Source organism: Eretmochelys imbricata, chromosome 16 (assembly GCF_965152235.1).
Source record: "Eretmochelys imbricata isolate rEreImb1 chromosome 16, rEreImb1.hap1, whole genome shotgun sequence".
NCBI classification, from domain to species: domain Eukaryota; kingdom Metazoa; phylum Chordata; order Testudines; family Cheloniidae; genus Eretmochelys; species Eretmochelys imbricata.
The window spans coordinates 2,246,692-2,274,295 of record NC_135587.1 but is presented as its reverse complement, the minus strand read 5'-3'; the positions used below and the strand labels follow the sequence as shown (position 1 = coordinate 2,274,295).

Below are 27,604 nucleotides of genomic sequence, written 5' to 3'. Positions count from 1 at the left end.
TAGAGTCTGTCCCTGCCTGCCTCCAAACTCCTGATTCCTAATGCTGCCAGCTTCTTCTCTATTTCTTGGTACACATGGTCATTCCTTGTTAAAATCATGCTTTTTGCTCATCTCACACCAGAGAGTCACCAAAATCTGGCTGTGCGCCCATGAGCTGGAAGCAATGTGCTTGGCAAAGGACTTTTTCTGGTGGTGGCCATTGCGAATACAGGAGAAGGTTCCGTGCGTTTGCAGCTCATCAGTCAGAATAAAATGAAAGGGTCAAACACCGAGCTGCTGTACTAGAACAAGAGGGGCCACTTCCGTTTCTTGGGAGCCATTTACCGCTTTTGGGCTAGAGAGGCTAAACAATACAACAGCGTCAGCTCGCTCTCAGGGACTGAGTCTGGGGGCCTTGCCCCGGGCCCAAGCTCTGTCCACGCTGCAAAACTATGGTATTTGGGCCCGAGCCCCCTGGGGAACCAGACTTGACCCTTCCACCCCTGTGGAGTTCTGGGCCCGGTCCCAAGTCAGACAGATTTGTGTATAGACTAACAGGGGTTTGGGTTTGCCTCTGGGTCTGAGCCAGGGCTTACATCGCAAAGTGTATATACCCTAAGTCTCTCTGGCGGGAGCCCTGCTTCGCACTAGTGCCGTGTCTCTACACTAGAGGTTTGAACTGATGTAACTGCTGGGGCAGAGTCCCCTCGTCTAGCCAGGCTCTAAAGCAGAGCGGGGAAGTGCCTTCCACAAGGTCACACAGAAAGGCTAGCAGAGTGGTTCCAGCTCCCCAGGGCTGCTGCAACAAGGGAGAATGGAACTACAAATCTTCAGAATACAGGGACTTGCTGATGTCACACAGAGGGGAGCTATTATTCCATCCAATGGCTGGAGGACAGCCGCGCCGCCCCCCCCCCCCCCTGCCAACACAGAAGGGCAAGACACATTTCTCCATCGCAGAAATGGAATATCAGCAAAAACTCACCAAGTTTTTGGCCCAATACTACATGAACGGCAACCAGCACTGGAAACCACATGGGAAACCATTGCTCAACAAGCAGCACACACAGTACCACTGGTAACACTGGACAAGCATGTTTAAAGAAGGGGGATTTTCTCAGTGCCCTCCCATCTGCTGGGGCAGCTCCTGTGCGCCCAGGGGTTCTGCCCTTAGGGTTGGTCACACGCTCTGGAGGTCCTCATCTGCGGGTTTTCATTCTGCCCCCAGAATCATGAGATTCTGATGCTGAGCTCAGGTTTGAAGAGTTAACACAGGTGTCGGGTTTGAGCTATTCGCTAACAGGACAACTCCATGGCAGTGTTAGAGCCCCCTTCCCTTTGGTTCACCAGGAGCTCAGGGGAATGTCACTGGGACATTGTGCCATCCACAGTCAGGTCACAGTTTAGTAAGTCCAGACTGATAGCGACCAAACATCATCACGACCTGGCAGCTGTTCAGTGGCTGGGCAGCAGCGAGGTTGGTGGCCTCCAGTCATAGCTTCAATCTGCTATTTCCACCCCAATGGGCACCCTTGTCTGCAATCCCAGCAGCATCCCCGGGTGACTGAGCTCCATGATTCATCTCAGGGCTGGTGCGGGGAAGATTACCACTGCCTGAAACCAGCACTGCATGCTCTGTCACTCCCCAGCTCGAATTCCCAGGCCAGGCCCTGTGCACAGGGCCTGGGCACAGATCCAGTTCTTTACTGTTTTTTGTGCTGTCCCTGTTGATTCCTGTTATAATCTGTTTGTGCTGCTCCCCACATGCTCAAAGGTGCACTCTTTGAACACAGCTGGTACGATTCTATGTTATCTGTATTTGAAGCTGGCGTCAGCTCCGTACCTTAATACCCACCTTGCCACTTCTGTGTGTCATGGGGGCAGCTCCTCCCAGAGAGGGCTCAGCACTGCCCAAGGCTGTGGGGAGGGACTGACGCTCAATATGTGTCTTGTTTGCAGGGGTCGCCTGAATAGTGAACCCAGCACGCTTCTGTTACCGCAGATCAGTGTGCTGAAGGGCAGCAGTAAGTACAAGTGCCTCAGATGGCCTAGGCTAGGGGGAATCCAGCCTTGGACGGGGCTGCGGACCAGAGATGAGCTCAAACTGCTTAGCTCAGCTGAGCTTGGGGTGCTCAGATCCGGCATTTTTTCCCCGTAGCCATATTTAGTAGGGACGAGAATCTCAGCAGGGATGTCAAGACTCTCTTCAGCACAAGCTTTCCCTGGAGTTTTCCCAGTGAAATGCTTTACACTGTGGCCAGCAACTGATCCTTTTTATTTATTAATAAATGGCTGCTGCAGGGAAGAGGGGCCCTCTTTTCCTTCAGCCAGGCTGGCAAAAGCCCCCGTCCTTCCGTCACCCGTCTCTCCCCTGCTGCCAACCATGTATCCCCTGCCCTACTCCTGTTGGGATACCAAGGAGGCAGGAGTACACTGTGCTGGGTGGCCATGGTCTGTCAGTGGCTGCATTAGTCAGGCCGCAAGAGACAGTGGAGACTGGCTCCTTCCCTGCTGAGATTTTGGTCCCTACTCGATATGGCTACAGGGCAAAATGCAGGATCTGAGCACCCCAAGCTCATCTCCGGTTCCTACTGGTCTCCAGGAGCAGGTGCACCAAGGGGGCTTTCACTAGGGTCTGGGTAGCAGCACTTGGCAGCACCCAGTTGCAGGGGAGGGAGGAAGGTTGGCAGCAGCACAAACAGCCAGGCTCCCCATTTGCATGCCCATCTTTTCAAGGCCAAGGCCCAGGAGGAAGCATTGCTAGATTCCTAAAGTCCAGGATTAGCCAGCCCATGTGTGGGGAGGAAACGTCTCCCAGCATTCCAGTGCAACCACAGTCACACACTAAAACACTCTGAAGCTGGCTCTGTCATGGTGGCCCATGGCCTCCGCCACAGAAGAGTCCCTTATGTTTGAGCACAGAGCCCAAGTCCCGGAGAGGAAGGACGTCAGGGTGGGGAAGGCCCCAGTGGTTTGGGTCTAGGATCCAGCAGCCCAAACACACACTGAGGTCACAAGGGAGGTGTCTGCACCCGGCAGCAGACAGCCGTGCCAGGAGCCCACCCCACTGTGCCAGAGCAGGGGGTGTCCAGAGCACAAGGTCTATCAGGCAAGGCCAACCTACGCCGGTCACCTACTGCACATCTCCTGGAGCAGCTGCTCAGTGCGGGGATGTCCCAGCAAACACCCAAAGGCCTGGCTATTCCAGCCTTTGCCTTCCTGGCCCAGGTCCTGCTTCCTCCAGGATCTGCCAAGCTCCATCTTCACCCACCTCTCCTCACAGGGGACCCCTCTCCTCACCGAACCATACCCCCACTTTCCCCACAGGCCTCTCCTCTTCTCCCACTCTTCCACTCCCTCCCCCCACGTTATCTACTCCCACTCTCCTCTCCACCCCAGTGGGATGGGCTCTAGTTCTGGGTATTTACCAACCGTTGGGTCAGACTTCTCCCAGCCAGTGCCAGGGCTGGCCTCTTCTTCCTCCACCCACAGGAGCACCAGGCTCTTGCTAGCACTGAGCTCCAGCACCTTGTGCTGCTGCCGAGTCCAGCTGAGGGCAGCTGGCAGAGGGGCTTGGGGCTCCTGTAGCCGTGAGTGGGTCTATAGTGCTTAGAAGGGCATAGCATCGCTGTGCGAGAACCACCTCCCACGTGCCAGGGCACTGGCTTGGGCTGAACTACCCCAGGGGCGATTGCGAGAACCTGGGGCAGTGCTGAACAAACGATGGCTGCTGGCAGCTGCGCTTCCCCTGAAAGCCCAGCCAGCTCCAGAGCAGCCCTGGAGCGTGTAACGTACAGATGGGGCATGGACCATGCAGCCAGCCCTTTACCCCAATGAGCTTGGCTCCTTCACCATGTTGTGCTGTTTTCCTAGGATATAGAGAGGCAATGGATAGCCGCCCGCCTCTGGTCATCAATGTAGATAGCCCTGGGCCAGCTGCCTACTCGCCACCCAACAGGAGCTGCAGGGAGACCAGTGCTCCAGCCTATACCTTTGGGAGGAAGACGCCCCCTAGAGGTATTCAGTGGGATGACCTGCTTTCAGTCACTGACCAGATGTTTCCCAGTGTGTGTCTGAACAGCACCTAGCACCATGGTGTCATGGTCCAGGACTGGGCCTGCTACGTCCTACCCCAACCCAAACAATACTGGTATGCTTAACTTTTTGCCCTGGGATGGGGAGTAGTGAATTGCACAGCTGTGGCTCTTCAGGTGTCTGTCTGTCTGGTGGAAGTGTTATTTCAGTCCGCTCTCCCTACGTCCTACCAAGTGCTTGTATAGGCGGAGCAAAGGGCTCCTGGGTGAAAGGAGCAGCTCCCCAGACTTACCCTTTGCTGTTTGTTTTCTCCAGAGGGGGGAGGCCGCAGATCCTGGCAGAAGTCCTGGTTCCAGAGCAAAAGCCCCTTTACCAGGAAGGCGGATTTTAACACAGAGAGCAATGTAGGTGATGCTTGTTTATTTCTCTTTGGTTGAAACTTTACAAATTCCTCTCCCCCTCCCAGAGCTCAGACTGGAAAAAAACAGGAGGTGGTATTCTCCCAGCTCTGTCCTCTACCAGCCCACACATCTGAGACCGAATGAGCCGCCATGGCATAGACTGTGTTTCTCACCCCTGTCTGCAAAGAGCCTCCATTGTGGAGGAAAAAGATTATTGCATGGCCCTGGACCTTGTGCAGCCATTCACAGCAGTGCAGAGCCAATGCAAAATGCTTGCCCTTGGGAGCTGGTAGCATTTTACATCCACTCTGCATGCGTTTTACACTTGTGTAAATGACTGCCCAAGGCACAGGGCTGGGATGGACAAGGCTCAGACTTGAGTTGAGCATGTGGCCAGCAGGATGGCACAGTCACATGAGGAGGACACTTCAGGCAGTAGGGGGAGCAGATGGCAAAGAGAGACAGTGTAGGCATAGCATTTAAAGAGCTCTAGATGACCTAGCAGAACTGGAGCAGCCTGGAGCCAGACTGCTCCTCTTCACTAACGATCACGCTGGCCATCACTTTAGCCACCCATGACCTCAGCCTTTCCGGTAACTGAGGGGTCCCTGAGTGTTCCAGACCCTCTTTCCCCGTAGACCCACAGTGCACGAGTCTCCCTGATGCTCCTGCAGTGGGATCTGCCCTTCACAGTAATGTCTGTTGCTTTACTTAGCACTGTGCTTTGATAAGACTAACTCTGTTCTGGTAGTGGCCATCTCCATTCCACTACACGCAGGCCTCGACCCTGGGCCCCCGGCAGGCCAGCAGACCAGGGTACCCGAGCTACAGCATTGGGAGAAAGGGGAAATTCAGCCTTGTCAGCAAAGGTGAGTGTTCTGATCAGGGCCATAACAAGGTGGGGTGAGCAGAGCAGCCGCCCACAAAGCCATGGGGGCAGAAAAATAACAAAAAAGCAGTATGGGGTGTAAATATGCTCTCACCCTGGATGCTAAAATGCCCAGTTATGGCTCTGCTATTAACACTGACTCCTCCCAAGTTCCTGTGCCCAGTAAGGTAGTCTCCTCTTAGCTCTCTGACCATCTTCCCCAGCACAGCTCTCTGGGCTGCTGTCAGACCTGCATGTGCCCTTCTTGGGGCAGCTAAGGGCCTACACTTTATTGCTATGGGTGGGTCCCTCTCTTCTGTCTAGCTGATCTCAGTGCAGCTCTCAGCATTAGCAGTACCCTGTTGTTCAAGGCCTCATTTAAGGTGGAATCTCCTACCTTTGAGGTTTAGGTCAGGCTTGACAAAGCCCTGGCTGGGATGATTTAGTTGGGGATTGGTCCTGCTTTCAGCAGGGGGTTGGACTAGATGACCCGCTGAGGTCCCTTCCAACCCTGATATTCTATGAAGCCTGCTTCCCCAGCACTGTTCTCTAATAGTTTATATCCTTCTGTAACTCTCTAGCTGTCCCCCATGTACACAGAGAAGAGCTAGCATTTTATCTCTTAAAAGGACATGATCAAAGTATTTTTTTTATTTTTTCCTTCACCATTGCTCAGCCTTGTAAAATTTCACCCACTCAGCTAGGGGTGTGACTTGACAAGGCAGGTAAAATACACATCGAACCAAAAATCTGTTTGCTCAAACACAGCACTTTGTTGCTGTAGAGCCACATGTGAACACAGGGTTGCACAGTGTAGTTGGTTGTTGAAAAGTCACACCTGTATATTATGGGAGCTACAGTCCTAGCTCCTGATTCTATGCTGTTAGCAAGATGATAGGGCAGACCCCAACACCACTGTCTCTTCAAAGAGTCTCCAGGTTTTGTTTTAGTCCTGAGTTTGGTATCATACTTTCCCATTTCTTTTTCCAGATGCTCAAATTGATCCAGCACCAAATAAATATGACACAACACCAGCATATTTCCAGGTGTTGCAGACCTCACCTTCTTACTCTATAAGAAACCGGCCACAGGGGACTCATCAATGGGGCACTTCAGGTAAAAAAAACATCAAAGCCCTGTGCAATTAAATCTATTACTCTCTGGCTGTATACACACTTCACCGTGCAAGCTAAGCAGCAGTTTGCTACAGAGCAACTAACTTCCTGCATACTCCCTGCGTTATTGCATTTGTCTCCCCTATTCTTCTTACCATATTCCCATTTCTCTTCCCCTCTGAGATTTTTCAGGGGAAGGGATGGAGCATACAGATGCCATTCTTGAAAACATGGGAGTAGGTTGTGTCAAGCTGGACACTGATAATTTCACTCATGGGTGATAGTGAAACACCACTGACAGAAAAAACTGATTAAGCAGAAGTTCTGTTTTGAGGATAAAACAGGTAGCAGCAGCCAATTTGGGGGCCACATATTTTGTCAAAGCTCAGTATGAATTGGGAAACATTGTTCCATTCAATGTGGGAAAGGACCCACAGCAAAACAAGCAGCTTTGGCATAGTCCAGTGGTTCTCACTATGGGTCACGACCAATTTTTCTGCACTAGGGCTAGTTCTGTGCTGGTTTAAAAACAAAATCACCCCTCCCCCCATTACTATAGTATCTAAAGTGAAGTGTAGACCTGACCTTAGTTGGTATTAGGACCAGAGAATTTTCAGATTTACAAGGTTTTCAAAAGAGTTTAGCTCCCCTTTAGGTACCTCAAGAAGTAGTCAGGTTTTTAGGATTGCTCAGCATCCCCTTGAAAATCTGACCGAACACAGGAATTTCTCTCCTGAAAAGGGGAACTGAGATAGAAAGATAGAAATAGGGACTGCTCTGTCCTAATCCCAGCTGACGCGACCTCAGCAGCCAGCTTGGATAAGTCACTTGAGCTGTCTGACTCAGTTTCCCCTTGTAAACTGAAGAGGTGAGCCAGGGTGGGAGGCAGCACGTGTGCTAGGTTACAGCTGCAAAGCATTTTGAGCTGCAGTTGACTAGTGTTCATATTTAAGAGATCATGATAGCACTGCACACACACTATTGTAAATCCTTCCACGGGCACATCCCTTACTTTCATACTACAGCGAGAAGAGGCTGTTCTAGCTCAGAAGTTACCCAGCAAAGGCTGCATTGGGTTTTCAGTTACAAGTTGTAGCCTGGTTCAGAAAGTTAGACTGTATAATAGCCCTGATAGGAGTGGATGTTACACTGAGAAGAAGAAGCCAGGACAAAGATCATGTGCAGAATGTGGTTCTTACAGATGGTCTAAATATTTTAAGGAATAAATCCTATGCTGGTAAAACTGCCATTGTCCAGTGTAAGTGAAAATGGCCCTTTGTAAAGTTACTGGTGTAAAGGGCAAAACTCACTGGGAGCATGCTCAGCTTCAGAAGTTTTACAACCACTGCTGTTCCTACCATGCATGTACAGGGCTATTGTCATTTGCAGATAGCCAGCCTAAGTGTAGAATGGCAATTTTAAACACGCTGGAAATCTAGCCCTTCAGACATTCAGTTTGAGTTAGTACTTTTCCACTGAAGTGGTAGTTCGCATATTCTAGCACTTCGGCTTCTGCACCAGATCTTCGTAGCTGGAACATTTAAATCAAAACGTGCAGGCTACAGCATCTGAATTTCATTAGGTCTGTATACACCTAAACCACCCTGCCAGACACATCAAGGGGAGCAGAAGCAACTATGGAGTTGGTTTTTACAGCAGTAGGTGAAATCTTAAAGCTCACATGATGCATTTCACATGCTAGTAATTAATTCATGGACAGCACTAAGATCCTGTTTACATGTAGTTAGGAAAGCCACGGGTGGTGGGGTCCTAATGTCTATCTGCACATGAAATGCTGAGCAGAGACTCTTAGAGGAAGCCTTTTAGTACCAAGAGAAGGGCAGATCATCCACAAATTTAAGATGTACCAGCTGCTGGGTTCTCTTCGTTTCAGGAAATACACCAGGACCAGGATCATATGATGTTGAGAAGGGGCACATAGCTCGTTTGCCCAGCTGCCCAAGTGTCATCATCCAGGGCATCAGGAGACCTAAGAGACATGAAACCGGGCCCTTCACAACTCTCTGAACAGGAGCTGCAAAGACCAAATAACTTTGCTCATTTTCCATCTGCTTAACAGCAGCCCATGTAGTGTTCATCTAAAGAGGCTCACAAAGTTAACAGACTAAGATTCATTATGCAGTGTACTCTATTACTAAGTCACCTCCCTACATGGATTCTGATCTGAAACAACCTGTTTATTCAGAGAGAAGTACAAGCCCAGTACACCTATGAAGCTTGGAGCCGTACTATAATAATGGGTAGCTTTTGCTGTTAGAAATTGAGGATGCTAATGTTGACCAGACACACATTTACAAGTAATAAACCCTTGAAAATTGAAGTTTTGAATTGGACTAGGTACCTATTACACACTAAGAACCAGGTTGCCTGCCTTCACAGACGCTCAAGCAGAGGACTTTGGGAGCACTCACTTTTTACCTATTAAAACAGATTTGTCTAAGTATATTTAACACAGTGGGGTGTTCAGGAGTAAATTTCCATTTGAGATGGAAGTCGCGTAATGTCAAGATCATGCTGTATCCTGTTTCATCACTACCACAGGTGAAAGCTTCATAATTTAAATGCATTAGCTTACGCTAGCCACCTGAACAATCTGCCTGCAGGCTGTATTACATTTTATGACATGACTGCAGTTCTCCATAGCCTACACATGCAAAGGTATCAGTTATTTATGCCCTTCTAGCTGTTAGGTACACATAGCACTAGCATAAATTAAGATTTGCACAGATTTACTATTCTGAATAAACCACCTGCTCACAAGGAATACATCTATTTATGATGGCAAGTTTTAAGAGGGATAGGAGTTGAGAGGCAATCTCCACTTTTAACCTTTGTAAATTTCTGTGGCATGTCTTCTCCATTCCAAAATGCAGGGGTTGTCTCAAGGACAACCTGTTAGCGTAGGTACTAGATATTAGTTCAGTGTGTGACCAGAAAAAAATCCTGTAATCTTGATGTGGCAGAATACAGATTGTCTGGAATCAACCATGTGTTTAGATTCCAGCATTTTGCACTTTCAGATGACAACCTGGATCCTGTATTTAAATTACCAGACCACTCTCACTCAATGCAGGTTTTATTGAGGTTTCCTAATTGTCACAAAAAAATCTTAATCAGCTTTCATGTTGAGAGTTCTTGGTTTCTGTCTTAGCTCTGTTGAAAAAACAAAACAAGCCTCCCATTAGTGAAGAGATATTTTGTTCTTAGACAATGCTAGTCAATTTCAACTGAAGTTTGAGACTTACAGCTGGGCATTCTATTGTGCCACTGTTGATGTCATCAATGACATCATGAGGATGCCTGCCATCAATATTGCAGCCAACAGACTGAGCAGTTCCTAGAATCTCCTTAATAGTTCCTGTAACAGAGAGACTGCATCTTAGACCACCTCCAACACAGTGGTGTGACACAGACCAAGCCTGACTTGCTTTCAGAGTTCAGATTTTTCCATTGGGGGAAAAAAGTGTCCCTGCTAGGTACGCTGGTAGCAGCAGGTCAGTGACGTACAACAGCATGTTAATTCCTGTGCATGTCTCCCTCCTGGTGGAAGTCTGTTAAATACTGAACTGTTTGATGAATGGGTGCAAGGAGGCTTGGCATGTGTTATATGGGAGGCTCCTCTCCTGGGGTCCAGTGACCCCTAAAAAAATTTCTAATGGAGGTGCAGACCCCTTTGGAAATCTTAGGCATAGTCTGGGGACCCCCAGGGATCCATGGATCATAGGTTGAAAATCACTGCCCTATGCCATTTTTCTATCTATACAAGCCATAACCTCCATCCCCAGAGGTCTGCAAGGTACATTAGCAGGATTCACTGCTGAGGGCATAATGAGCATATCCTGGAACCTGGGTCTCCTGCATCAGTGCAGCACACTGTCTCCTGGGTATGTCAATCTAGAAAGGCCACTGATGTTTCAGGACAGACAGGAAGGTACATGGGACCTTCCAGAAGGACATTCATAAGTTCCCTTCGTATCCCCTTTCAGAGCTGACTTGGCTGAATGTATCTCAGTAAGACAGGCCTGTTACTAAGCAGGTCTGACCTATTTCTAAGACTAAAGTATCTTGATAAACTGAATCAGATATGGAAGCTACTTATATTGTAGTTTAGGAAGCTAGCTAATGCCCAGGTATTGTCAGTAGGGGACTGGCTAGTCCCCTTTGGAAACAGGCTGCACTGTGACAGGGTCAGGAGTATGGGGGGAAAAAAAAAAGTCCTGCCATGTTCTGCCTCTGCCAGCTTGACTGTCCATGCTCATGGATCTACCCATTCACACCAGGAAATATAAGTGAAAACCTACAGCAGAGGCTGAGGTTGCTGGCATGGAGCCCAGAGCTGCAGAGTAGGCCAGCTAGTGGGTAGACAAGCAGGATGAGGGGCTCTGCAGTCCATCTGAGTTCAGAAGGCAGAGCTGGTTCAGGCACTCAGGACCAGCCTATGGCAGCCACCGCATTAGTAACCCCCTAGCAGCATACTGCTCTTACCAGAGAGCTCCCGGGCCAAGGACCTGTGCCTCATCTGGCGTGCAATGTTTACTATCTCATCAAAGCTGACACTGCCACTGTGTTTAACTGTGAACAAAATCAAAACACCAGTGAGTCCTCTGAAGAGCAACAAACAAATCAGTTCAACATTTCAACCCTGGGAGTGAAGAGGGTAGGGGGACAGTATAGCAGCACACTCATTCCCACATATCATCTGGTGTTCCCAGACTTTGGCACAGAGTTACCCACAAAGAGAATAACTCTGTTTCCTAAGCTGGTGTTTTCTATCAGCTCACCACTGGATTGTACCAGGCACTTCATACTAGACAGGTACAGTGGCAGGTGGCTGTTTTACTGAAGTTTTTAGACCAGACAAACTCCAGGGGTTCTCAAACTGGGTGTCCTGACACCTCATGGGGTCATGAGGTTATTATGTGGAGGTCACAAGCTGTCAGCTCCAAACCCCACTTTGCCTCCAGCATTTATGATAGCATTAAATATAAAAAATGTGTTTTTAATTTGTAAAGGGGGTTCGCACTCAAGAGGCTTGCTGTGTGAAAGCAGTCACCAATACAAAAGTTTGAGAACCATGGAGCTGGTCATAAAAGTACAATGATCCACAGGCAAATCATTTCAATACCCTGCATCCTAGGGAGTAATTTCCCCTTCAGATAGATCTTGGATTGTACTTCTGTGCCTTGCAGGTTGAAATCGTGAAGTGCTTCACAACATTAACGAAGCCCCACAATCCCCTACAAGGTTGGCAAATATTCCCATTTTGCAGAAGAGTAAACTGGAGGCAAGCAAGTTAAGTGACAACCAGCTAGATCTGGGCTCGCTGGCTGTACCACTTAGCACCAGTGACCAATGGAAGTTAGCAAAAAAGAAAGCTTACTGTTCTTCTGCTTCTTCCTGTCACGAGGAGGCTCCTTGAGGGCTTTGATGATCAGGGCAGAGGCAGAAGGGACAACCTCGATCTGATTGGGGGAGGGGAACATGTTTTCTTTAGGAGATACTGAGGTCAGAAAGAAAATCCAGAATGCTTGACAAAAATCAGTCTTGAAAGAGCTAACAGCCTCCAACTCACGTGCACACAGAACTGTAATAAACCTAAATGCATTGTATTTACTAGAAAATAATTGGGATCACCCTCCCACCTGTGTGTACTCGACATGCTTGTTACTATTCTTCTCTATGGGAAGACGTGTGATTCAATGTTCCCAGCCTTTCGGCACAGAGCTCTCCACACATAGAATAGCCCTGCTTCCTAAGCTGGGGATTCCTCTCAGCACACCACTGGAGTACACCAGTCACTTAAGTACAAGACAGGTATGGTGGCGGGTGGCTACAAGTATACTGAAGAGTAGTTGGAATATTCCAGTTTGGCACAGTGTTTTCCTGGTCTAAAAACTTGCTCTCCACCCCATCTCCAGTATCAGCCAACGGTTCCCCCATAGTAGTCTCTCAGAGTGTTGTCATGGTTCCAAGACCAATACAATACCAACCCTGGCAGACTGATGAACTCATTTGTTCCTCTCCATTCTATTGTCATTAACTCTGACAGTCAGTTTGATGCCTGCTCTTGATTCAGACACACTCCACTATTTCTGAGCACAGTGGCACACACAGCATCTTTAGCCTGGACAGCCCTGAATTATACACTGAATTGCAGCTGCCTCTGGATGGTGGACCAGAGACAGTTCTCGCATTGGATACACCCCAGCTCTTCAGAGCCTACAGAGATTAGGAAGGACTTTGTTTTTAAGGTCTCGTCCAGGAGACCCCCACACAGTAAACTGCATGGAACTCATTTTATCTACCTCGGAAGGATGAAGGGCTGAGTCAACCCTGCCGGGATTGACACTTGTGGTTCAAGCAAACGCAGGTGTTTCAAACCTGGTGCTTCTCCCACCAAGCCATCCCTTCTGGCATTTAGTACCTGAGCTTGCCTGTTCTGGATAGTGAGTTTCACGGTGATCCTCAGCCCCTTCCAGTCACCTGTTGCCTTGGCGATGTCATCACCAACCTTTTTGGGAGACTGAAGGCAAGAACAAGCATTTAATTGATTATTTTCTCTTCAGAGAGATTTTCCAACACTCATTCGTTTGAACTCCCGTATTATGCTGTACACTTCATGCCCTGTACCGGCAGTTATTTTTATTGCTGTATTTGAAAGATTCCCCTCTTCCCAAACAGTTAAATTCACTGATGTGAGCAAATACAAACCCTTCTGTGTATCTCTGAAATCTCATGGAGAGAGCAATGCCTCAGCAGAGCAAGCCACAAACCCAGAGTAAGTGGCAGCGAGGACTGCTAGACACACATTAAACAGCTTTCTGCAGTTTTTCCTCTGCCTTAACTGGCTATTTGCGCCAGTCCACTCCCACCCTCAGTCATTTCCCATGCCCAATCACTTTTCACTCCCTTCAGTGGCCCTTCTATTTTGCTAAATCCCCCCCCCCTTTTCAAAAAAGCCCATCTCAAAACCAGGGCCCCCCTCACACCCAGGGAGGTGCACTAACATGTTCACACACTACACCCAAAGAGATACAATAGCCTAGTTATACAAAAACAAGGCTAAGTTCAATTTCTTGCAAGTTTGCTCTCTGCCCAGTCACAAGGAGCAACTCACATCCATGGCAAAACCTACAGCATTTTAGAAGAGCTAACTCCTTTTATGTTGAGCAACTGACCAGTTTACAGCCTTAGCAGTCTCTGTAAAGAGGGCTCCTATCTAAACGGGAAGCGGGTACACTGGATTCCTGTACTTAAAGAGGCAATTGACTCAGTCTAGCTCAGGACTCACACATTTGGAGCTCAGGATACACGGTTAGATTTCAGCTCATGGCTATCCTGTAGGGGGGTTTTAGAGGTTCACGTTAGGACAAGAATCTCTCGATTAGACTAAAGTAACTTCACCCTAATCATACCCCTTTAGTAGCGTAGCCATCCAGGCATCAGTTACAGACAGTTTCAGCAGCATCTGCCAAGCACCTGGTAATACCGCGAGCGACACAGAGCAACCCCCTCCCAGCGCCACTCACCAAACCCAACGGGCCGATTTTAGGCGCCAGAGCGGAAGTGGCGCCGACCTCCCCGCCGGTGCACCTCAGGAACACTGCGGAGAAAGCGAGAGAGGCGTCAGGGCGCTCACGCAGCCCGCGGGCCTTGCCAGGCCCCTGGGCCCGGCGGGAGCGGCCTGAGCCGCGCAGGGGACCCCGGCGGCCGCGTCTCCCCGCGCGGGAGCAGAGCGGCTGGCCGGGGGCTCTCGGCGCCCAGGCCGGGCACCCGCAGGCAGAGCGCGCCAGGCCGCCCCGCGCAGGGGGACGCTCCCCGCCCGGGCACAGGCCCGGCACCTCACGGGCCGCCCCGCACCAACGTACCGACTTTGATCTCGTTGGGGTCGAACTTGGGCGGCATGGCGGCGGCGGGCCCGAGGCGGATGGAGCCGGATCCGAGACGCGAGACTCAGGCAGCTCCCGCCACCTCCCAGCCTAGGGCAGCGCGCACGAGAGACCGAAGATGCCGTCGGCCGCGCAACATATACTAGCGGAGATCTCGCGAGACCCATGCAAGCCACACCCGGCCGCCATGTTAGGCGTGGGCAAGAGCCCCCAGGAGGGCGGGGGATCCGGCCGCCATGTTGTGTGTGGGCAAGGCCCCCAGAGGCGAGCTAGCCGCCATGTTAGGCGTGGGCAAGAGCCCCCAGGAGGGCGGGGGATCCGGCCGCCATGTTGTGTGTGGGCAAGGCCCCCAGAGGCGAGCTAGCCGCCATGTTGGGGTGGGCAAAGCCCCCAGCCTAGCTCGCACGGTAACGAAGCCCAGTCTAGCTGCAGGTCCCTGGGACTCCGGATCGCGAGGCGGCTCGCTGTGCGCGCGCCGCCTGCTCCGCCCCCACCGCTGCCACGCCTGGAGAGTGGGGCGCTCTGGCCTCGCCTCCGGGGCGGCGCGGTCAGGTCATGTGACCCCGCAGCCGCGGGGCGGGGAGCCCGGAAGTCCCTGCGGTGACAGCGGAGCGCGGTGAGTCGGGGGGCGAGGTCGGGCGTGAGGGGAGCCCGCCGGGGGCTGTCGGCGGAGCTCCCCGCCGGCCCTGGCTGTAGCTGCCCGGGGTCCCGGCGGCCGGGCCGGCTGCCCCGCTGCGAGGTGGCCGGTCCTGTGGGGCTTCCCCTGCCCCCGGGGTTTCCGCGCTGGGCTGCGGCGGCCGCCTTCCCCCCGGCCCGCCGCGCGGCCTGAGCTGGGAGCGGAGCGGCTGGGCCTGGCGTTCCCCTCCGGCCAACTGCCCGCCAGCCCCCGGCCCTGGCGAGAGGCCCCGTCCTGCCTCCGAGGGGTTGACGGCCGGCTCGGGACTCGTCAGCGCCTTCAGATCCCGGCTGGCGCGGTCGCCGCTTGCACATCGCAGGTGCAGCTTCGCCTGGTCAGCGGCGTGGCGTGCACGTACACCCAGAAACCTGTGACAAGAACATTATTAAGGTTGGAAGTTCAGGCATGACTCAAAGTTAGGCAATGCCAGTATTCAAACTGGAAATAAGGCGTAAATGTTTAACAGTGTGGGACGGTAATTAACCACTGGAACAATTTATCAAGGATTGTGGTGGATTCTCCATCGCTGACCATTTTAAAATCAAGATTGGCTATTTTTCTGAAAGATCGCTATAGGAATTATTTTGAGGGAGGTATCTGCTCTGTGTTGTACGGAAAGTCAGACTAGGTAATCACAATGGTCCCTTCTGGCCTTGGACTGTATGAAAGAGTGCTTGTGCAGCCTTAAATCAGCGTCCTTGCTTGTATGCATGATACAGTTTTGTAATTACATGGTCATATGGTATAAGACATATTGACACCCATATGTGTCATCAGTGTGGTTGGAACCTTTAGATCCACCACACAGACCTCTGCCACTTGAGCTAATGGAGTAACTGGTAGCAGGTTGTGCACTGGAGGGGAATAAGAACATGAGAATGGCCATACTGGGTCAGACCAATGGTCCATCCAGCCCAGTATCCTGTCTTCCAGCAGTAGCCAGTGCCAGGTGCTTCAGAAGGCATGAACAGATTGGGCAATCGAGTGATCCATCCCCTGTCATCCACTCCCAACTTCTGGCAGAGGGTAGGAACACTCAGAGCATGGGGTTGCATCTCTGACCATCCTGGGTAATAGCCATTGATGGACGTATCCTTCATGAACTTATCTAGTTCTTTTTGAATCCTGTTGTTGTTTTGGCCTTCACAACATCCTCTGGCAACAAATTCCACAGGTTGACTGTATGTTGTGTGAAGAAGTACTTCCTTTTGTTTGTTTTAAACCTGCTGCCAATTAATTTCATTGGATGATTCCTGGTTCTTATGTTATGTGAAGGAGTAAATAACACTTCCTTATTCAGTCATGATTTTATAGACCTCTATCATATCCCCTCCTAGTCTTTTTTCCAAGCTGAAAAGTCCCACTCTTTTTAATCGCTCCTCATATGGAAGCTGTTCCATACCCCTAATCATTTTTGTTGCCCTCCTCTGTGCCTTTTCCAATTCTAATATATCTTTTTTGAGATGGGGCAACCAGAGCTGCACACTATTCAAAATGTAAGTGTACCATGGATTTGTGTAGAGGCATTATGATAGTTTCTGCCTTATTATCTATCCCTTTCCTAATGATTCCTAATATTCTGTTTGCTTTTTTGACTGCTGCTACACATTGAGCAGATGTTTTCAGAGAACTGTCCTCAGCGACTCCAAGATCTCTTTCTTGAGTGGTAACAGCTAATTTAGACCCCTTTATTTTGTATGTGTAATTGGGATTATATTTTCTAATGTGCATTACTTTGCTTTTATCAACATTGAATTTAATCTGCCATTTGTTGCCCAGTCATCCAGTTTTGTGAGATCCCTTTGTAACTTCATAGTCTGCTTTGGACTTAAGTATCCTGAGTAATTTTATATCGTCTGCAAATTTTGCCACACCACTGTTTACCCCTTTTCCCAGATAATTTCTGAATATGTTGAACAGCACTGGTCCCAGTACAGACTCCTGAGGAACCCCGCTATTTACCTCTCTCTATTGTGAAAACTGACCGTTTATTCCTACCCATTGTTTCCTATGTTTTAACCAGTTACTGATGCATGAGATGACCTTTCCTCTTATCCCATGACTGCTTACTTTGTGTAAGGGTGAGGGACAGTTACAGTCTCCTTGTGCATCCAGTTCATAGAATCATAGAATATCAGGGTTGGAAGGGACCTCAGGAGGTCATCTAGTCCAATCCCCTGCTCAAAGCAGGACCAATCCCCAACTAAATCATCCAAGCCAGGGCTTTGTCAAGCCTGACCTTAAAAACTTCTAAGGAAGGAGATTCTACCACCTCCCTAGGTAATGCATTCCAGTGTTTCACCACCCTCCTAGTGAAAAAGTTTTTCCTAATATCCAACCTAAACCTCCCCCACTGCAACTTGAGAGCATTACTCCTTGTTCTGTCATCTGCTACCACTGAGAACAGTCTAGAGCATCCTCTTTGGAACCCTCTTTCAGGTAGTTGAAAGCAGCCATCAAATCCCTCCTCATTCTTCTCTTCCGCAGACTAAACAATCCCGGTTCCCTCAGTCTCTCCTCATAAGTCATGTGTTCCAGTCCCCTAATCATTTTTGTTGCCCTCCGCTGGACTCTTTCCAGTTTTTCCACATCCTTCTTGTAGTGTGGGGCCCAAAACTGGACACAGTACTCCAGATGAGGCCGCACCAATGTCGAATAGAGGGGAATGATCATGTCCCTCCATCTGCTGGCAATGCCCCTACTTATACAGCCCAAAATACTGTTAGCCTTCTTGGCAACAAGGGCACACTGTTGACTCATATCCAGCTTCTCGTCCACTGTAACCCTTAGGTCTTTTTCTGCAGAACTGCTGCCAAGCCATTCAGTCCCTAGTCTGTAGCGGTGCATGGGATTCTTCCGTCCTGAGTGCAGGACTCTGCACTTGTCCTTGTTGAACCTCATCAGATTTCTTTTGGCCCAGTCCTCTAATTTGTCTAGGTCCCTCTGTATTCTATCCCTACCCTCCAGCGTATCTCCCTCTACTCCCAGTTTAGTGTCATCTGAAAACTTGCTGAAGGTGCAATCCACACGATCCTCCAGATCGTTAATGAAGATATTGAACAAAACCAGCCCCAGACCGACCCTTGGGGCACTCCACTTGATACCAGCTGCTAACTAGACATGGAGCCATTGATCGCTGCCCGTTGAGCCTGACAATCTAGCCAGCTTTCTGTCCACCTTATAGTCCGTTCATCCAGCCCATACTTCTTTAACTTACTGGCAAGAATACTGTGGGAGACCATGTCAAAAGCTTTTCTAAAGTCAGGGAACAACACATCCACTGCTTTCCCCTCATCCACAGAGCCAGTTATCTCGTCATAGAAGGCAATTAGATTAGTCAGGCATGACTTGCCCTTGGTGAATCCATGCTGACTGTTCCTGATCACTTTCCTCTCCTCTAAGTGCTTCAGAATTGATTCCTTGAGGACCTGCTCCATGATTTTTCCAGGGACTGAGGTGAGGCTCACTGGCCTGTAGTTCCCAGGATCCTCCTCCTTCCCTTTTTTAAAGATGGGCACTACATTAGTCTTTTTCCAGTCATCCGGGACCTCACCCAATCGCCATGAGTTTTCAAAGATAATGGCCAATGGCTCTGCAATCACATCCGCCAACTCCTTTAGCACTCTCGGATGCAGCGCATCCGGCCCCATGGACTTGTGCTCGTCCAGTGTTTCTAAATAGTCCCGAACCACTTCTTTCTCCACAGAGGGCTAGTCACCTCCTCCCCATGCTGTTCCAGCCTATCCTCCCCACCCCAGCTCCACGCCTTCTTGCCCAACCAGCCTCCCTGTGCAACCAGTCCTAGCCTCCCCTTCCTTCCTCTCAGTCTAGCTTCTTGCCCAGACAGTTCTAGTCTCTCCCTAACTTCCTGTCACAATCTGTTCCCCTCCCAGTCTCACCAGGCTCCTTGCCCCAGTCAACTCCTTTCCCACCCCCAGGGTCCAGCTTTTGTCCCTTCTGTATCTGGATCAGGCAGCTTCCTCCTCCACACGGCCTGGGTGCCAGCGAGAGGGGGTGGTGGTGGTGTCTCTGAGAACACAGGAGAGACAGGCTCCCTGCTCTCAGTTCCAGTGACCTGTTCCGCCCCAGTCTGGAGCAGTAATTACAGGTGAAGTCCAGCTTTTCCCCTGTAGCCCTGGATTGACGCATGCGCAGTCACTTGGTGGGGATGGCACAAGCGCAATCTGGTCACAGGTAGAAGTTGTGAGAGGATGGAGCATGCTCAGCCTGTGTGAACTGTTGATTTTTTTCCAAAGGCGTATAACTCAGCCATGTTTGGGTGGGTTTTCATATGGAAGACAAAATACCTTTGTTTCAGCAAAGTGCCATCTCCCTGCTGAATGTCACCAGCTCCAAAGCACTAGAGCATATCAAAAGATCACCAAATATTTTTTTTTAAACATTGCAAAAGGACTCATTTTTCCCTAGTGTTGTTCTCGGAAATGGCTGAACCATTTTGGCTGAAATTTTCCAAAATAATTCAGTCTGAGACAGACACCTGGCATGGAGAACTTTACTTAAATGGTTGAAATCTGTCAAAGTTATAAGCAATTGAAAATAGAGTGTTATAATGGGATGTGTCAGGCGACATGAATAGGCAGTACTACCAGCCCCACCTATAGTATAGTGATGAGATAGCTTTCATGTATACAGCACCTGAAAAATGATAGCCATGTAATACGCTCCTTTTATCATGCACCCAGGTCATGTGCTGTGTGCCAGCTAACCCACATCTGCTGGATGACTTCCTGAATTTCTGAGCGGTTTCCAAGCAGCTGCCATTTAAAGGACCCAATTTGCCAGACAACCAGTTGAAATTTCTCCTTCTAAACTGCTCATCCTGCCCTTCATAGCAATCTTCAGTCTTGGAGCAGTGGCATAGTTAAGGGCCCATGTCTCAGAAATGATTGGGGATAGAACCAGGTCTTTACTTTCCACTGGGATGCCCAGCACCCAGTTCTAGCCCTGGAAGGACCTGAGATATCAGACCTTCCACTTCCCTCATTGTTATATCAGAAAACTATTTTAATGTTTAGAGGTCTTTACAATGTATTATTTACAACTGTCCTCACCCACTGGAGCTCTGCGTGTTTGGGCGCATATAATCTACAGCAGCCTACCTTTGTAGGTGAAAGGCCTTGAAAATTGTATCAGTTTAGAAACCTAAAATCTTGCAAACACTTTTACAGTGTTTGACATATACAAAATATATGTGGAGATATTGTAGGCATAAAGAAACCGTGCCTTCCCTGACTCACTTATGCCTTCACTTCTTGTGAGTTATGTAGCTACCCCAACATCAGCCAATAAAACCTTTGTAATGGACCTGTACAGTTGTGTATTGTGTGTGTGTAAATTTCTACGTAGAATATCATGTTATAAAGCACTAGGGGCCATTCAAACAGCCAGATCTATATTGGCTGAATATTCCTAATTCTCTCATTCTGCAGCTAGTGCAAGCTGCTCTTAGTTTCGTTTTGGCTGCTGGACTTTTCCATTTTAATGTTATTCTGAGGGAATGAAAGCTGCCATATTTTTCATGAACTTAATGTCATTATTTTGTTTTTCATATTATAAATCTTAATAATGTCTGCTGCTATGATGCTCCCTCTGATGGGACTGTATCTGCCATGGTCGTGTACAGCAGATAGAAAAGGAGGACTTGTGGTACTTTAGAGACTAACAAATTTATTTGAACATAAGGTTTCGTGAGCTACAGCTCACTTCATCCAATGCATTCAGTGGAAAATACAGTGGGGTTCTCTGTGTATATAAATCTCCCCACTGTATTTTCCACTGAATGCATCCGATGAAGTGAGCTGTAGCTCATGAAAGCTTATGCTCAAATAAATTTGTTAGTCTCTAAGGTGCCACAAGTCCTCCTTTTTGCGGATACAGACTAACACGGCTGCTACTCTGAAACCTGTCAGTATAGCAGATAGTAATACCTCAGTAATACATAGTCTTAGTCACAGCTCGTCTGAGAAAGAACCATTCAGTTACACTTTGCAACCCTCTATCCCAAAGCTCTTTGAGGTTTTTGGGTACATTATCTCCAAACAGTAGTAACCCATAGTGCAGGTTAGTTCATGCAGGCCTCATTTCTGAAGATAGGAATGGTCTTGGTGTGCTAACAGCACTCTCCTCTTATTGCTATTGACACTACATGACTGCAATATTGTTTGCATAGTTGCTGGTTAATTCAGGATTGGCCAAATGTGTCCCACAGAGTCCATAATTCGGTGTAACAAGGCCACCCTAGTGTTTAATATGGCAAGTGTTTGTGCTGCAAAAACTACAGGTCGCAGCATCAATGCTCCAGCTTAAGCTGAGAGGCTTGTGCTTCAGGCACTGCAGTTTGGAATTTATTGTCTCTGCAGCCCATGCCACCGCATATGACTAATGCAGTGGCAATCAACTCTTATTTTATGGGCAAAGTTTAGGTGCATTTGTGTTAACATAGGTCCGAATACAAATGATTGTATCTTGAAAAGTCTGCCAACTGAAAATGGGCTTTAAACTGCTAGATGTTTTAAGCAAAAGTACTAGGTGAGTAAAATTGGAGAAGTATTCTGTATTTCTGTCTAAAAAACAAGTGCTTGAAAAGTATTACATTAGCACAAGGCAAAGGTGGGGTTTAAAAGCATAAAACAATCTACTGTAATGGCAGGTACTACCTGGATGCAACATTAGCACCCAATTGGGCACTCTAATCCGTGTGCCAACATGGAGCCCCAATGACTTCTGGGGATTATCTGGCAGAATCAGAGCCTAAACCAGGACAAACTCAGGGATGGTGATTTTCTCTTCTTTTTACTTAGAGTGCAATTCCTTAACCCAGGCTCCCTGTCAACACCTGTTACGTACACTCCCTGCCTCTTCTGCCTTTGTTTGCACTGGTCGCTTTCTGCCACTGAGACAGATCTGGAGTGAAAAGTGAAAGATGCTGCTGTTCTTCCGTAAAAGGAAACCCAGCGATGCGGCCCGGAAGCGCCTTGAATACCAAATGTGCCTGGTAAGCTTTGGGATGATGCTTTTCCTTTTTCTGTATCCCTGTTTTGGATAAGGATGCTAAGCTGAACTCCCAACCACTGGTAACTACAGATCCTATGGCACTTTCATTACTAGGTGCTACTGCAGTGCAAATAATAATAATGAATAAAAGTTCAGGTGTTTACCTGCGCTGTGATTTGGCTAGGACAGCTGGGGTAGATGCTCAAGTGGTACAAATTGTCATAGCTACATTGAAGTGAATGAAATTACATTGCTTTATACCACCTGAGGGTCTGTCCCCTGGTTTATAGTCTGCCTCCTTAAAACCATCCCCAGGTAGTTTTTTTCACCACTTCTAAAAGTTGTTGTGGAGTGGTGCATGGCATAGGCTGCCATGTTCTACCCCAGAGGCAGCCACATTTCGCTAGTGGGAGATTGATTCCTATTTAAGCAGACAGCAAAGTGCTTCAGGATGAAAGGCCTTATGCACTGTATGAATATATGTAAGTAGCTGGTGTAACTGAGAAGAGATAAGTGGTTTTAGACTTTTTTCCCTATTCATAATTTTAATAGTTTAGAGACACTATCTAGCCAAAGGATCAAATGTTGCTTTGGATGCCTGCATCCAGTGTGTGTATTTTAAACTAGTATGATGCATAAGCTCCACTTCTCTAAGCTCTTTCTGACATCTTGCTCTGCACTAAAACTTCATTTAAAGCTGAATTTGGCCCCTGTATTTTCTGACATGTATTTGCATGACATCAGTTTCACTACCTGGGTTAATAATAGTAGTTACATCTAATTGTCTGGTGAAAACAGGAATGAATAAATATGTATTAATGATGCTACTCCCTGAAGTCGTTACTGTGGAAATGATTAGACCCCCAAAACATAATTTACCTTAGAAGCTGCGGAGGACTAGAAGAACTCTTCTTCCAACTGGTCATTGTATCTTTTAATAGCTCAGAGATGAGGATGCTGGGTGTTATGAAGAATTGCCCTTGTGACTTGCAGCTGCTTCTAATTCTTCCTAGTAACCCCAGCGGCCTGACCAGTGAAAGTGATGGTTTTCTTTGAGTCTGAACGTTACAGTGATTTATGTGTTCAGAGTCCAATCAACTAAATGGACTGGCTTGGCAGTTGTTGTTAGCCTCTGTCGGGTTCCCCATCATAACTCCCTTTCACTTTTAAGTTCATGTAAGCTGCCTTCATTTCAGTAGACTGTGTGAAATGAATTTGCGGGGAGGGCGTCTCTGGCTAGTTCCTGGTGGGACAGGTATACATGTCACAAAATACACAAAAATGGTCACTTATTGGCCCCCTTGTTGACAATCTCAGCAGAGAGGCTAAGGACAGTGAACTTACCCTCTTGCCCCAGATATGGTTGCACCATGTCACGATTGGCACATTGGTTTGGGCAGTAAAGGGGCCGTTTTCCCTTCCTTGCTGGGGCTATACCTGTTCTGGAAATAAATGGGAACTTTGGTCTCCAGGGCTATCAGTCTGTCAATCCACCAATCCTAGAATTCACTCAAACTTCCACCTTCACGGATAAAGCTTAGGTGGTGTTTAAAATTGACTTTTTGCTCCTTGAAACTTGTCTGAGGGCCCCAATTCAGCAAGGTGCGTAAGCACGATAGCGCTTTTGAGTCAGTTGGACTATTCACAAGCTCAAAATTACACATGTACTTAAATATCCTTCTGGATCAGGGCCTCGGTGCTTATGCACTTGAAGACCCTGATCCAGCCCCCCTCAAAGTGAGTGGTGAAACTCCCATTGCTTGCACTGGAGCAGGGTCAGTCCCAAAGTGTGTCTCTGCTCTGGAAGAGTGTCTGTAAAACTAGCACTGTGGGGTCCGGTGTTTGCTGTCCCAGGATTATTGCCATAGGGGCTGTGCTTAGTCTCCAAGTGAAAGGATTTTTTTCTAACTGCCAGCCCTGCAGACTCAGTCTGGGCTCCAAGTCAAGCTGGACTCTTTTCATCTTATGAGCATCACTAATAATAACAAGTTCGGGAGGCCAAGTTACGCTCCCTGGTGCAACCTCATTATCGCCTTTAGTGGTAGCAACAGGTTACACAGGTGCTACAAGCTGGAACATAACAACTGCTTTACACAAGAAGGAATGAACCCCAGCTCCCCTTTCTGCAGCTGAGTTAGCCCTGTAGCAGGAATAGAAAGCAGCAGTAATTACTTTTGTTCCCCTAGATAGCAGATCTGATTCTGAATGCACAAAGGGAGTAAGAGGTACCATTTTTACAGTAGTCCCTTTATGTAGTAGAGCCTCCCTCTCATTCATGGCATGATCTATTTATCTCCAGGCCTAGAGAACCGGGAATTATGTCACTAAAACACTTTCATATGCTCTCTGTTAAAATCTTCTCGCACAAGTAAGTGACATCTCTGCTCTTGATGCAGAAATTCACTTTTCTGCACAAACAATGTTTGTATTGTAGAATTTAGTTTCTTGGTTGCATGAACAGGGCTTCAAGTATAGCTATGGAATATACTTTGCATCTAATACTGGCCTTTGATTGGGGTGGCGATAGCAAAGAGCTGTGATTAAATTTCTAAAGAGAGGTCAGCAGGGTAGTTTAGCCAACATGCAGTAAGAGGCCACTTTTCTCTCTTAGCATTCTAAACGTGCAGCACATATTTCTCTCTCTCTCTCTCTCTCTCTCTCTCTAGGCAAAAGAAGCTGGTGCTGATGACATTCTTGATATATCTAAATGTGAACTCTCTGAGGTATGTGATTTGCAGAGTGAGGGGACCTGTCCAGCTCTCTCATTTCCTTCCCAGTATAGAACGCCAGTTGTTATAACTCTGAGACTAGAGCAGTGGTCCCCAACCAGTTGATCCCGGAGGATCTCTCAGTCGATTGCGATCTCTGGCTGTGCAACGGGGCTGCTGCTAAGACAGGTTCCCTGCCTGCCCCAGCTCCAGGCTGCTCCCAGAAGCAGCTACCACGGCCCCAGGGGTCTCCCTCCACACACTGCTCCTGCCTGTAAGTACCACCCCCACAGCTCCCATTGGCCAGGAATGGGGAGCTGTGCCCAATGGGAGCTGTAGGGGCCATGCTTGCAGAGAGGGGCAATGCACAGAGCCACATGCTGCCGCCCCCCCGCGGGGCGGCAGGGGTGTCTTGGCGCTTTCTAGGAGTGGCATGGGGCTGAGGTAGGCAGGGAGATTGCCTTAGTGGAAGCCACGCTGCACCGCTGAGCATGAGCTGCTGGAGGTAAGTGCTGCCTGGAAGGAGGCCGCACCCCAAGCCCCAGCCCTGACCCCCCCTCCCAGAGCCAGCACCTGCACCCCCTCCTGCATCCCAACACTCTGCCCCAGCCCGGAGCCCCCTCCTGCATCCAAACTCCCTCCCAGAGCTTGCACCCCTCACCCCCTCCTGCACCCCAACCTCCTGCCCCAGGCTCAGCCCAGAGCCCCCTCCCACGCTGCAAACCCCTCGGCCCCAGCCCAGAGCCAGAATCCCAACCCCCTACCCCAGCCCAGTGAAAGTGGTAGTGAGTGTGGGGGAGAGTGAGTGATGGGGGGGGGGGAAGAAGTGAGCGGAGTTGGGCTTTGGGGAACGGGAGGGGCCTCAGGGAAGGGGCGGGGTAGATCCTGGGTTGTCTTTAAATTCAAAAAGTGATCTTGGGTGATCTTGCTGGTCTGGAGACAGAGATGAACTGCTTAATTTATCTGTCATGGCTTTATCTGTGCAGAATTGTTGCCTCTTTGTTCAGTCTAGTTCATCTCTTGAAGTGTGGGGCTTCTGCCCCTTTTTTGGGAAGTCTTCTCTGTGGCCTAAGACAGTAGTTCTGCACCTTTTCCATACTAGGAACGCCAACATACGTAAAGGCATCTGTCCTCTCCCCTTTCCCATTTGGCCAAGTTGTGTGCTGGGAGTTACAAAGACATGCTGGGATTCCCCATTTGAATAGAGACTCACTGAGAATGTGCCTGGCCTTCTGAGGGATCTGTGCGCTGCCTGTTAAGCCACCCAAGTCCTGGACAGCTGTCCAGACCTAGCAGCACATTCTCTGTTAGCCTGAAGTCCCTGTCGTGCTGCCCAGAGCCACTAGTTGATGTTCACAGCAGTGCAGTGAAGTGCTGGGTCCTGGGACCAGCTATTGACTAATGACAGAGACAGTAATCTTAGTATCAGTTTGGTTTTTAATGAAAGCGGATTGTTGAGTCCTGTGGATGGATACTTTAGAAGTGCTTAGAAAATTAATGGCACGTTGCAATGTATTGTTGTGATCTATTGGGCTATTTTTGTGCTTGATTTCAGATTCCTTATGGCGCTTTTGCAACATGTAAAGTTTTGCAAAAAAAGGTAAGAGAAGTCTAAATACTAAGCATTATTACAGTATGTGAAGTGCCTATGTAACGTATATGGGCTTACGTGATGCTTCAGAGGAAGGTGAAATCTCTGTCCTTAATGCACTTGACCAGTTATGCAATGCTATACATAGAGGGTGTTCTGATGTTTTCTTGAGGCACCCAGGATTCTGTTATCTTGTTACTCGCCTGCCTCAGTGAGAGAGAGACTTGCTGGTGCTAAACATGGTGTCAGCTTCCTGTCACTCTAGTCTGGTAGCCACTCAAACAATCTCCTCAGAAGCTCTGCCTTGCTTTGCCTTGCCGGTTAACTTTAGGTGCACTCCAATCACCCTTGAAAGCATTCCCCACAGTATCCAGCCCGTCACTGGACACTCACAGAAATTACCAAGTTTGCTATCTCCAAAGGGACACTGCACACACCAGCCTGTTTGATTCAATGAAGGATTCACCATCTGCTTAATATTACAGCACTGAGAGGTACTTATGATAAAATAAAGAGAAGTGTATTAACAAAGATAGAGATTTAAGTGGTACTGCGTAAAGGTAATGAAAACAGAATTGGTTAAAAACAAAACTATAACACACTTCTAAAAGACTAAACTTTAGCAGGCTACCGTCCTTTGGCTAAAGCAGTTTTCTCACCCTCAAAGTCTGTCTGCAGAGCTTGCTGGTTTTCAGTCAAAACCAGCATCCACAATGGTCACGAATCACTCCCCTCTGCCAGAGACATGGATAACAAAATGTCTTTTAGCTTCTCCTTATATTTCCTCAAAACTTATTGTTTTGACCCCAGAAACAAGACAACCCCCCAGTGGTTTTAGTTTTTGGTGCTTTCCCAGGCTGATTTCACACTCCCTGCTTCCCCGGTCAGCCTGGCTTTTCCTGTTGTCTTACATGCAAATGCAGCTCCCATCATATTGGCTTTTGAATTGCTTGATTTACCTGCCTGCCAAGGTCTCTGATGTAAACCAACATTCCTGTTTCTGGGACAGACTTGTTCATCACCCCTGCTGGGTCACGTGGTGAACACATTTTTAACACATACATACAGCTTCGTAGTTATCACCCATATATACATCTCGCAACGCTTATGATGACCAGTATACCATAAGCCAGAGGTCCCCAAAGTGTGGGGCGCACCCCCTTATGGGGGCATGGAGTGGGGCCTGGGCCAGCTGCCATGGGGGCAGGGAGGGAATGCCACCCAGCCCCTTTCCACCCCCAGCTCTGCTCTGGTCCCGCCCCCAGGAATCCCCGGCTCCCGGCCCCACGCCTGGCCCTGGCCTCAGC

At 48.7% G+C, this 27,604-nt stretch overlaps 3 protein-coding genes and 2 non-coding genes across 9 annotated transcripts in view; 2 read left to right on the top strand and 3 right to left on the bottom strand.

Annotated features, from left to right (window-relative positions):
* Positions 1–941: 941 nt before the first annotated feature.
* STPG3 (sperm-tail PG-rich repeat containing 3) lies at positions 942–8,426 on the top strand. Its single transcript, XM_077836221.1, has 6 exons — positions 942–1,057; positions 1,939–2,003; positions 3,853–3,996; positions 4,330–4,418; positions 5,167–5,284; positions 8,293–8,426. The coding sequence occupies exons 1-6, from the start codon at positions 942–944 to the stop codon at positions 8,424–8,426; spliced, it is 666 nt and encodes a 221-aa protein (XP_077692347.1).
* Positions 8,427–9,477: 1,051 nt separating this feature from the next.
* RPL12 (ribosomal protein L12) lies at positions 9,478–14,446 on the bottom strand. 2 transcript variants are annotated; one of them, XM_077835929.1, is made up of 7 exons: positions 14,288–14,446; positions 13,949–14,022; positions 12,844–12,942; positions 11,800–11,881; positions 10,905–10,991; positions 9,665–9,777; positions 9,478–9,572 (listed from the first exon to the last, which is right to left on the bottom strand). In XM_077835929.1, the coding sequence occupies exons 1-7, from the start codon at positions 14,322–14,324 to the stop codon at positions 9,567–9,569; spliced, it is 498 nt and encodes a 165-aa protein (XP_077692055.1). In that variant the 5' UTR covers positions 14,325–14,446; the 3' UTR covers positions 9,478–9,566. The 2 variants fall into 2 exon arrangements, with proteins under 2 accessions (XP_077692055.1, XP_077692056.1); XM_077835930.1 differs by lacking the exon at positions 9,665–9,777.
* Positions 11,120–11,247, bottom strand: LOC144276308 (small nucleolar RNA SNORA65). Its single transcript, XR_013348214.1, has one exon. It is a non-coding gene; the product is annotated as a small nucleolar RNA SNORA65 (small nucleolar RNA).
* On the bottom strand, positions 12,117–12,246 carry LOC144276309 (small nucleolar RNA SNORA65). Its single transcript, XR_013348215.1, has one exon. It is a non-coding gene; the product is annotated as a small nucleolar RNA SNORA65 (small nucleolar RNA).
* A 215-nt stretch (positions 14,447–14,661) lies between the features above and the next one.
* Positions 14,662–27,604, top strand: part of LRSAM1 (leucine rich repeat and sterile alpha motif containing 1) — a 59,410-nt gene continuing 46,467 nt past the window's right edge. The window contains exons 1-4 of one of the 4 annotated variants that reach the window (XM_077835599.1): positions 14,662–14,924; positions 21,806–21,999; positions 24,665–24,721; positions 26,262–26,306. In XM_077835599.1, coding sequence (XP_077691725.1) covers positions 21,928–21,999; positions 24,665–24,721; positions 26,262–26,306 — 174 coding nt within the window. In that variant the 5' untranslated portion in view covers positions 14,662–14,924; positions 21,806–21,927. The other 3 variants (XM_077835604.1, XM_077835601.1, XM_077835602.1) reach the window with 3 other exon arrangements.

What these genes read in the sequence shown, in the direction of transcription:
- STPG3 (XM_077836221.1), top strand. Translation starts at nt 942, where the DNA reads ATGGAATATCAGCAAAAACTCACCAAGTTTTTGGCCCAATACTACATG. An exon ending in CAGTGTGCTGAAGGGCAGCA is followed by an intron (nt 2,004 to 3,852) that starts GTAAGTACAAGT and finishes CTGTTTTCCTAG; the next exon opens with GATATAGAGAGGCAATGGAT. An exon ending in GAGGAAGACGCCCCCTAGAG is followed by an intron (nt 3,997 to 4,329) that starts GTATTCAGTGGG and finishes TGTTTTCTCCAG; the next exon opens with AGGGGGGAGGCCGCAGATCC.
- RPL12 (XM_077835929.1), bottom strand. Translation starts at nt 14,324, where the DNA reads ATGCCGCCCAAGTTCGACCCCAACGAGATCAAAGTCG. An exon ending in CCCCAACGAGATCAAAGTCG is followed by an intron (nt 14,023 to 14,287) that starts GTACGTTGGTGC and finishes CTTTCTCCGCAG; the next exon opens with TGTTCCTGAGGTGCACCGGC. An exon ending in CAGGAAGAAGCAGAAGAACA is followed by an intron (nt 10,992 to 11,799) that starts GTAAGCTTTCTT and finishes TTTTGTTCACAG; the next exon opens with TTAAACACAGTGGCAGTGTC.